Here is an 11,096-nt window from a genome sequence, read left to right as displayed (position 1 = left end):
CGGCGGGCCCCGCAGGTGCCCTGAGGCAAACCGTAACTTCCCGGAGATAAGCGGTGAGCAGAGCTGGTAGACGCCGCCGCCGAGGCTAACCCGCCCGGCGAGAGGTAAGGGGAAGAACGCCATGGCTCCTTGAATGTTTCCTCACCTTCCCGGCTTCGAGCCGCTTGGCAGGCCGCTTCTACCAACCGTCTAATTGGTAAAAAGGTGTTCGAAAGGTGGTTTTTTGGGTTTTTTTTTCGTGTTGCCGCGGCTCGGCACGGTCCTCCCGCCTGGTTTCCCCTTTTTTTCCCCCCACCAGGGAGGCTGTACCTCAGATCTTCCGAGCACATCTTCTGTGTCATCGAGGGCAGCGTTGGGTCTGGCGGGCTGCCTGCGTGGTTTGTAATCGTTCTTTTCGCTCTGCTGTTAGCTCTCGCGTGGAAGCGGGTGGGGGGGGAAACCATCGCAAGTTCGATCTTTGGTAAGGCAGTAACTAAAATTAGAAAAACAGGCTGCGGAGTCAGAGTGGCATAGTCACAGGAAGGATGCTAATTTTCTTCCTGGAAAGTGAAAGATTGGATACCAATGATCTGTCACAAAAGTAAGCGTGATTAATACGTACGCTACATTTCTCCCATTTACATGGGTTGATCTCGAAAAAGGTACTACCTGTGCCTATAAAGCTAATTGTGTTTATGTTCTCTGAGTATTGATGCCAAAGCTATTATCAACATGTACTAAGACATCTCTAACTCAATGTCGCTGCAAGACACTTTTTACTGGTTCATAAGTCAAGAGGAAGTTGCTTGTAAAAAGAACGTGGAGAGAGAGATGCCTACTGAGCAGGAGAACAGCTGCAAAAGACTTAAGAGCACGTATTTGCTGGATCCAGCCATTAGTGCTGGGATCCCACTCCCGGTTTAAATCTCTTTTGTCTTCCCGCTAGCTGGCAGGCACAGCCTATGATTTCAGTCAAAACTTTGCAGGATCGGATTCTCTCTTCCTGCTTCGATGTCATCGACTTCAATGAAACTACACCAATCCTTATTCTGATCTTAGTACTCAAAATATTCTCCTTAGTTCCTGGCATCCAGATAACTCCCCAGAAAGTGCAATTCAAAATCCAGACTATAATCTCAGTATTTTCTGTAATTATGTTCTATTCCTTGTGGTCTTCTTGCCCCATCTTTAATAAAAAATATATATATATTTCCTAGGCTTAGAGGTTAAGTGAAAATTTCCACTTACTGACTCCAGAACTGAGAAGGATACATCCTGTTCTTTTGTCAGAATAAGTGTATTCATATGAACGTACTTGCTATCTTATGACAATGTAATTGGTAAAAAGTGGCTAAGTAGCCCAGCTGATTAGGGGACCAAGGCGACAGATAGCAAAGTATCTGATCCTGGTTTGTTGTGTGATAAACACTTTCACTAGCATGGTCAAACAACTGAAGGAATTTGATGCCGTGCTATTACTGAAGTGTAATTGCAGGTGGACACCTGCCTTTCTGACAGTTCTCACCTTCATTTCTCTAGTATTGATAATACTTGTATCCGCCTATTGTTCGTAGAAAGAGAATACTGTGAATTAGGAAATGTTTCCAGGATGCTTGTAAAACGCAAAGATTACAACTATTATTTTCTTCAACGAGTCAAAATAGTTACCTATTGATTCATGCAGCTCATGCTGTGACAGCATTTAAGCCCAAATTCTGAAAACAGGCAATCAATTGCTAACAAACATCATGAAATGTCTTTAAAGAACACATTCACAGACTGTGATTTTACATATTCCAAGTCCAAATCATGATTAAAGGATTGGTTTAACCTTCTTAAAGTGAAGTGTTACTGAATGGGCAGACTCACTCTTAAATGATCCATGTCGCTAGCAGGTTATTGTGCCATGTACAGCCCATGAAAAATCAAGTGTTCCGTTTCCAAGTAACCAGCAAATCAAGCTGTCAAGCAACGCAGGACAGATACTTTCATACACTTTAGTTGCTGCTTTGTGCCATTTAAAGAACCCTGAGGAGTTGTAGACCTCATTTACCTGGTTAAGCAGGGTTTACAAGTGCTTGGGTGTCACTGACATGGTATAAAAAACCTGAAGCATACTGGTTGATCTAGTCTGGTGTCTTCTGCTCAAATGTCATCATGTGCTTTTTCGTGAGATTTCAGTATAATCATCATTAATAATTTAGGATACTTTACTGAATTTTATGAGTATTTAATTCACATTTAATTTCATGTCTGAGTATAACTTTACAATTTATTCCTATTTGTGTCTTTCAGTATCCTTATTGCGACAATGTCGGTATATGTTTGTGCTCATTTTGTAGTGGTTGACAATGATGCAGGTCGGAAAAAAAGGAGGACTCCCATTCTAACTAGTAGATAGGGTTCCTTCTGTTACTCAGTTTTATTTGCTGCATTTCTAAAGCACAAAATAAAAACATGCCATTTCCTGCTTACTTGGAGAAGCTCAGGATGCATATATTAATTAAGAAAATTAAAAATATATGTAATTTAAAGAACAGCGAGCCCCCTAACTGAGGAATTAACAAACTTGGTTACTTGTCCTCCTTAGTGTTTGGAAAGAACACAGACTGCATTTGCGGGCCAGCCTAGAATAACTAACTCTGAAAGATTTGACCTAACATTTTTTGGTTGTCATGATGGTTTTTAAACAGCCCTATATTATCATCCTCATAGTAAAAATTATGCAGATTCTGTGGTATTTCAGTGCTTTTTTTTTCCAGTTTGGCCTTGATTTTCTGATTTGGTAAGTGAATCGCTTCACGCCTCCTGGAGGTCCGTCCACTGCCATTTCCCATTATCTGGTGGCACACTCACTCTCACCAGGGAAGTTCACTGACCTTTGCTGTGACCTTCCCTGAGTAGAGCTCTTTTTTCTCTGTCAGGCTTTTCATGTCACTTTCTAGCTGCCTGTCCCCCTCTGTCACAGACAAACACTCACAGAGGCGCATGAGGCAGAAATTTTATAGCCTATTCATGATCCTTGATTTATGCCAATGGTGTATTCCTGCTGTCCTCCCAACTTCTCCAAAGTGATGCAAGGCTGGGAGTGTGTGAGGTTAGCAAACAAGGGCAGAAGGAGAGGTCAGCAATGTCTCATGGGTCAGATAGCTGCTGCAAAAATGCTAGAGCAGCTGGCAGCTAAGACAGCTGCTGGTTAGGAAGAAAATGGCCACTGAATATGACATTACTTAATTAAGAGAGTGCCTTAGCTCATGTTCCCCCTACTCACTTTGCTTCAGTGTGTTGCAGTGGTGGGGGTTGAACAGTCACACTTTCCCAGTAAAGCTCTTGGGTATAGTAGCTGTCTTGTGTTCAGGCTCATTGATGACACAATTAAATGCCTCTTTGTTTAGCGATAACTGAAACAATGCAAAAATACCACCCAGGAGCTAGACCACATGCAAATGTGCACTATAATGGCTTGGCCAGATGGTACAGGCACTTACTGAGATTCTCATACCAAACGCAACAGTTATGTAGGTTGTGTGTGTCTGTATGTGCATGTAGAAAAGAGAAACTGCAAAGCCATCGCAAATGCACACAAAGACAAATGTCTCAAAGATGGCCACAAAAAAAAATACCTAGCATGATCTTAAAAAATAAGAGTGAAGGAGAGCCCTTGTAGGAAGCAGTACCCAGAAGAAAAGACAAACCTGTGGTCAAAGCAAAATAGTCTTACTATGGCCAGAGGAAAAAGAGACTTTATAAACATCCTTTGTAGATGAACAGAGTTGCATTAAAGAAATACCTCTCTCCATTTTTCCTCTTCAAAGAAAAATGATGTGGGATTTCAAAGTCGGTCTAATTCTCTAAGTCAAAAGAGGTTGCAATATATTGTAAGCCCCTGCATCACTCTTATTCCTTCCACTGGTGGAGATACAAACTAAACTACTGAAGGGCCCACTACAGACACAGTTCAGACTGGAGCAGGCTTACTCAAAGCTAATTCCAGGCGTGCTTACTCTAGTTGTGGTGAAAAGGAAGATCCTGCACATTCTTTTGTATTGTTTTGCTTGTTCAAGCCTCGCTGCCTCTTGCAGCATATGTATTAATATAGTGGATCAAAATTTCTGCTGTGATAGAAGAATGGTTCTCTCTGAATTCAAGAACGCTCTTCCAGTATCCAAGAATCTGAGCATTTTCCAATATATGCATATGAAACTGGTGGTTTATCATGGGACAAGAACAAAGGAAAACAAGCTGCATCTTTTTAAACAACAGGGTATTTTATAAAAAGCATTCCTATGTAACCCATAGGTTGCAAGCTTTGAAGAGAGAAACTCCACCACTTGTAATATTTTAAAGAATCCATGAATGTGTCTTGCGGTGATAAAAATTTTTATTCTTTGCTATGGAAACACAGTAAAAGTCATGGAGTGAAGTTCTGGCCCACTGAATTCAACGGGAATGTTACTGATACCAACAGGGATTTCACCCATTTTTTGTCATCAAAGTCAAGGCCATAAAAAAAGTAGACTTAATAGTAGTAAAATACTAACGGTATTTTGTTTCTACTTTAGATATCATGGACAATACTATGAGGCATTAAAAATTCTTTTTATTTTCAGGTTTCAAAATCAAACTAAGATGATCAGATTTTTAATCACATAAAACACAGTGATTCTAACAGTGTTATATCCCAGATGTGAGTGATCTGCTCCATTTCCACTGAACTCAGTGAGATACAGGTGTGCAGATCAATTAGAGCTTATACTTGCACACCTCTGACTTTGATACCACACTTTGCAGAATGAAACAGATGTTCCTAACAATCACTTAAATTCACACTGAAAACTGATAGAGCCCTAAAGTGTGCGAGGGTTACTGAAGAAAAGATATTCAACGTTTCTTTACTTCAGACCCTTCTTTTTTTCCACTATAACTTCAAAAGGTGTGATTTTCTGGACTTATCTATGATACCTCTTTGCCGTCTATCTTGATTTTCCTTTTAGTTTGAAGGTGGTGTCACTTGCAAGGCAGCCACATCACTTCTGAGGATCTTGTTTATGTGTGTCAATGACTGGAAAAAAAGATTACAGTAGCTCATAATCCTCTCATTGCTATTATAAGTTGTTGGATAATTTCTGATGTCATCATTAGAGGCTTTGTGCCTCTGTAACACAACAAATCAAAGAAAAACATGTACCAAATCACAACACATGCTTAACTTCCTATTTGTGTGGTAATAAGGTAGGTCATGTTCTGAACTCAGATGTCCTTTATTTGTCTGTCTTGTTAAACGTTGTTAGTAAGCATACCTGTTTTGTAGGGGACTTTATGCTGTTATCCCTGTATTGCATAAGAAAAATGAAATAGCCAAATGCCATATGACATTCAGAGTCATTTGGTGGTTAACACTCATTCACAGCTCTCAGTAAAATGACATTCAAAGCTATAAAATGTAGATGTGTACAATTGGTTAACTGAGAATAAAAATACAAAGTTAAACGCAGAAGCAGCTGAAGATAAAATGATCAGAGAGGAAGAGGATTCTGGATGGATTACCTTTATTTATGTTAAGAGACTTAAAGGCAGGATTAAAACAGGCAGTCAAAGAATGCGCATGATTGCCAAACAAGTAAAATGGAATATCAGATCCATCTGGCAGCATACTAGGCAAATAATTAGGAAGGCTTATTAATTACTGTATTCACATTAAACAGTCTGTAAACAATTACTAGGAACCAAATTTTATAAAATCAATAAAATGAAGAGTATGTCACTGGACAAAAAGTAATGCTTCTGCATGTAATGATATAGTTTCTGAATGTACAAATTTAATAGATTATGTTCTTATTTTGCCATCATAACATGGTTGAACATTATACAGCATAGGGAGAAGTATTTTCTTAATTTCTGTTTTATCACTGGGAAGATATGTCCCCGTTCTTTTATTTTGAAAACTTTTTCGGTATTTATTTTATAAGACAGTATTATAAAAGGTTAAGAACTTAAATACATTTTTTTGTATTTTCCTTTAGAAACGTCAGGTGGCAGATAAAACATTATTTTATTGAACCCTGTGCCTTTGTTAAATAAAAATCAAATCATAACACTAAAATTAATTCCATGATAGAAAAAATACAGCAGAAAATGTACTGTTCCAATACATTTTCATTATAACCAATGGCCATTCAGTGATCTCCAAACAAATATAGTACAAGGCAGCTTTATTCTCTCTCATAGTAGTAAAGAAACAACAAATATGATACCTTGCACCACCCTATTGGCTTGGAGACTATGGCCCCTCTTCAGGATTGTGTACTGATACTGCCAGTAATAGATACTTTTCATTAAAACATTCACATATCCATCCCCTGTCTGGAGCCCTATAAAAATCTTGAAGTCCTGAAGCAAAGCCATTTGCCTGAGTACCATAAGCCCTTCCTGGTACTTTTTTCTGCTGGCACAGTGTATCTGTGAATGTGGATTTACTTGTACCTCTATAAACATTGTTCCAGGAACAGTCTTACAGTACCACAGCCCCTGTAGGAGTTATTGAGCCAGGCAACGTTTTAGTCAAGCATTGGCCAGATTTCAGAGTGACAGGAAGTTCACCTGCCTTTAAAACTGTTTTGGTTTTGGAAAAGCTGCTCTTTAAATCAAATCAAAGTAACAAACTTACTAGAAATCAGATAATATCTGCATGGGTTAACATGTCAAGCCTAAACAGGGAGATTTTAGAGGAGTACAAATAATTACTGACTTCTTCCATAATTAACCAACCCAATATTGGGTCTGGTTTACTAATAGTGAAATGCCAAGAAGGATCAAGTTGATCAGCAAGGGCAGAAAATAGAGCAGGAACAGGAGACTGTTCCTTCTATGTAGATTGTACAAATGTTACACCTAGATGTAACACAGAGACTGACAGACTTTTTAGACATTTTCAGTGTCTCTTCCATGGAACAGCTTGTTAGAAAGCCCACGAGAAGATAGACAGCTTTTGACTTCACCCTAAGTAGCATTCAGGATCTGGTTCGAAAACTCATATTTGAAGAGCCATTCTGTGACAACCGCCTTAACATACTGTGATGCAGTATCTTTACAGGATCAGCAGCAGCCAAAACATTCAGCAAATTTGTCCTCAGTTTCAAGAAGAGGAACTATGTAAAAATAAGAGAGTTTGTTACAAAGTGACTGTAAAAGTGCTGCTAAATTAAATTCTTAGAGGCAGTAAGGAAGCTATTTTAAGAGGCACATTTTAGAAACGTACAGTCTATACGCACTTGGATTATTAAGGAAGGCTTGAGAATGGGCAAAAGGGAGACAGCACAGGTGAACAACAGGCTAAAGGAGGCTACTAGAAATAAGAAGCTTTCTTTAAAAAAAAGATGAAGTAATACTGAAATGAAAAAAAATAGAAAACACCCACATATTCCTGCAGATTAAATGTAAGAAAACAGTTAGATTGGGTCTGCCCCCAAAGGAATCAAAGCTAATAATAAATCTTTCTTCAACCTTTAGGAAAAGGAAGCCTTCCAGAAGTCTGCTGGACTAATTGATAACCATGGTATCAACAGGAGTACTCAAAGGAAACAAGGCCGTTGCAGAGAAGTTCATAAACTATTCGAGCCAGTGTTCACCAGTGGATATCCTGGAAATGGAAGAGATTTTGAAGAGAGAATGGATGAAACCGATAAAATGAACCATAAGAAACCACTAGGACCAAATGGAAATTGCTAACAGGTGTGTGTAACTACAGTTTTAAAAGTGTACCAATACCTGGTGTCTGCAGGATGGTAAATGGGATGTCAGTTTTTAAAAAGAGTTCCATGGAAGACAGGGTGCCTGATGGGCTGGGGCAGGAAGCCTGCTTGCTCTCCCTTGCAAATCAGTAGAAACTATGGTGGCAATAGAACTAGTGGACACATATGATCTACTTGGAAGAGTCAACATGACTTTTGTAGAGGGAAATTCTGCCTTACAAATGTACTGAATTCCCTGAGGAGTCTTAGTTGCATTTCCAAGGGGTAACTCATCCACTTGGAGCAGATAAGGGAATGCATACCTGTCTGAAGCATCTGGAATATTTATTTCCAGTCACACATTTCTGCCTGAAATAGCTGTTTCTCTCACCTCTTCCCAACACCTTCCTCAGATACCTTAAGACTTAGTGCTGAATAAGTTGCATCCAATCCCTCTGTCACCTCCTTTAACTTCCTCTGTTGTCAGGAATGTAACTTCTTATTTCCTTTCTGTCATGAGATGAACAATATTGTCCTGACTCTGGAAAGTGATTTTGAGGGAGAGAACTTTCAAGTGTAGATTTCTAGGGGGAATTGAAAGCATTTTAACCTCTATAATTACAAACCCTCTGTTCCTCACGCTGTGCCTCCATTTCTAGGTCACCCTGAAGAAGTGGTACTGCATGAACGTGCAGGAATGAACCTGCTCTCAAAGCCTGAAAACACCCTCCTTGCCAACAAACTCTTTAGCAGGTAAAGGAGAATGGGTGCGTGCAGATCCCCTACCAGACTTTCTGTGACAGAAGGACAATGAAATGCCTCTCCAGAGGCTCACAGGAATGCTAGAGCCTTTTCTCGTGGAACCAACTTACAGCTCAAAAGTAGTTCTCCCTCTTGTACTGCTGTATTTCTACTGTTCCTCTGATCAGGTGTCATTTTCGCTCATGAATAGCAGTCTAAAATAGGGGCTCCACTATACTGCTTGAAGATCATCTTAAAATAGCACCATTTAATTTTTAGACCCCTTTTGTAAATTTGGAATGCTGTGGCAGTTCAGATATCCTTTACAGCCTTCCAATCTTCTGTGGAACCATAAACAATTTCAGCTGTGGTAAGTCTCATTTTGTGCTTGATTTCTACAGGGCTGCACCCTGCTATTTGCACACGACAAAGCGATAGTTTTCTCCCATAGTGGCTGGAATAAATTTCTCAGAACTTCTAATTCATTTAATCGAAGGCCAAGGGCTGGGGAAAATATAACTGCTGCAACCCCTGTAGTTATTGTGGTCAGAAATATAATTCTAACTGGTGGTGGAAAGAGACCGAGTCAGTTGAAACGGCGGAGCAAAACATCAGCAGTCTCAAGTGTTAAGGCCTCTTGGTTTTATAATGATAGCCCTTCTTTCTTTGTCTTTTCCTCTCTTTGAGAGGGCTCCACCTCTCAGGATTCTGTATTTTGAGATACTGTCTTCTGAGCAAATAGGAACAGACATGATTGCTCTCCCAGAAACAGCTTTTTAGTAAACTAGCTTTAGAGTTGTTACTGACACACACATGCTGAATGTAAGCCTGCCTCTCTACTTTCAGACGCATCCCAACCAAGGGAAGAAGACACATCCGCATGGCAGTTTGTGTGCAGGTGTGACAGCAGATAAAACCCAAAATGTTCTGTGGCCTGCCAAGCAGTAGACATTTGGCTAGAGGACAGTGTGCCCAGGTGACCCTTGCAGTGCCTTAAACTGCCAGAAGGGCTTAGGAATAGTGTCCCATGTGCTCAGGAGGGTGGGAGCTGACAGTGTCTGGAGCTGTCCTGAAGAGATGCAGTGCCTGTGCAGCCCTTGTACAGACATGTCCTTAGAGCTAAGTACAATTCTTGATGCTCTGAATTATTGGGGACAGTCTGTTTTGTGCCAGACAAGAGAGACGTGGCTGACAGTTGTGAACTTCTGTGCCTCGTTTGCCAACAACTGAAGCGCTCGGCTGGTAGTGCTGTACGCCTGTGCCTGCCCAGCCTGACTGTGTTGCGTTTCTGTGCTGGGAAGAGTTCTGGCCAAGTATTACCTTCTTCTGCTCCCCGTGGTGCAAGAGGGAAATTGGGGCCCGTGAGCTAAGAGGGATCTGCAGCACACTTTGACCAAGTTCCTGATGTAGGTGACTGGACCAGGTGTCCAGGGCTTGGCAATTTCCTCATAACATTCAAAGCTTCAGCACCCTTCATCGTCAAACCTGTCTAATCCTTCCTCGGCTGGAGAGCACCTCTCCCTTCCCTTCTCCCACGCACCTCAAACGAGCTCCACTGACGGGCCTGGGAAGTCGGACATGGTGGCTGAGGGTAGCGTGCGTTTCCATGTTTGCATCCTTTCACAAGAAAAAGGAGGTCTTAGTTGGGCTGGGTCTACCTCTGCTGACAGGGGCCTTCCCGCAGAGCTGGGAAAGCGAGGCGAAGGGATGGGAAGTGCCTCCCACTTTCCTCTTGCCCTGCGGAGCGCCTATTTCCCTGTACAGGGAAGGCGTCCCACCTCCTGGCTTCGTTCACTGCTGCCCCGTACCTCCTGGCCAGGAGCCTGGCGGTACCCGGACACCGGCAGCCTCGCGCTTGGGACGCGCTGGCCTTCCAGCGCCAAAGCCCCAGCTACCTCCTGGCCGGCAGGTTTGAGGAGGAGCGCGTTTCTCTGTTGGCTACCTTTTTTTGCCTGGTGAGGCTAAAGCACCGGCCGTGTCTCGGTCCAGTCCGAGTACCGGGTCAATTAAATGCGGAATTGGCAAAATCTCGAGTTAAACGAAACGAATAAAGCCCATGATCTGAAATACTGGACTCCTCTGTGGTGAATGAGGCGTTTAAATCGGCGCTCAGACGCCGGTAGATTTTCCCGGGGTGGCAGCGGGCAGCTGGAACCAGACACACAGCCCCGCCCCGGGCGGACGAACTGAACGGGCCACGGGCCCGGCGTTCGGGGGGAAGCCGGGCCGTAACCAAGCCGGGACCCCCCGTCCGCTGACACCGGTGCTCTGCGGCACGCCGCCGCCCGCCTCTTCCTCCCCACGTGACGGCGCCGGGCCGGGAGAGGGAGGGGGAGGGGCTGGCGGCCTCCGCCGCGCTCGGCGACTACAGCTCCCGGCAGGCCCCGCGCCCCGCCCGGGGGCCCGAAGGCGGGCGCCTCCCCTCCCCCTTCCCAAACGGCCGCCGGGCTCACGTGACCGCCGGGCGGCCAACCGGGTTTGAAGCTGGGTTTTTTTATCCGCCCCTTCCCCCTCCCCGCGGCGCTTCTGCGATCAGATCGATCTAAGATGGCGACGGTGGAACCGGTGAGTGTTTCATTCCCTTCTCCCGCCCGCCTTTCTCTCTCCCCCCAGCCCCTCTCCTTCCTCGTCCTCCCGCCGCCGTCG

General features: G+C 43.0%; 1 protein-coding gene across 5 annotated transcripts in view; it reads left to right on the top strand.

Annotated features, from left to right (window-relative positions):
* The first annotated feature begins 7,492 nt into the window (after positions 1-7,492).
* Positions 7,493-11,096, top strand: part of EIF4E (eukaryotic translation initiation factor 4E) — a 29,854-nt gene continuing 26,250 nt past the window's right edge. Inside the window, exons 1-3 of one of the 5 annotated variants that reach the window (XM_010586176.1) lie at positions 7,493-7,710; positions 8,369-8,462; positions 9,297-9,426. In XM_010586176.1, the coding sequence (XP_010584478.1) occupies positions 9,373-9,426 (54 nt within the window). In that variant the 5' untranslated portion in view covers positions 7,493-7,710; positions 8,369-8,462; positions 9,297-9,372. Of the gene's footprint in view, positions 7,711-8,368; positions 9,427-10,959; positions 11,016-11,096 lie in introns of those variants that run through there. The other 4 variants (XM_010586175.1, XM_010586174.1, XM_010586173.1 and 1 more) reach the window with 4 other exon arrangements.

This window comes from Haliaeetus leucocephalus, unplaced genomic scaffold, assembly GCF_000737465.1.
Source record: "Haliaeetus leucocephalus isolate CR32 unplaced genomic scaffold, Haliaeetus_leucocephalus-4.0 Scaffold140, whole genome shotgun sequence".
Taxonomy (NCBI): domain Eukaryota; kingdom Metazoa; phylum Chordata; class Aves; order Accipitriformes; family Accipitridae; genus Haliaeetus; species Haliaeetus leucocephalus.
This window is presented reverse-complemented; position numbering and strand designations above follow the sequence as displayed.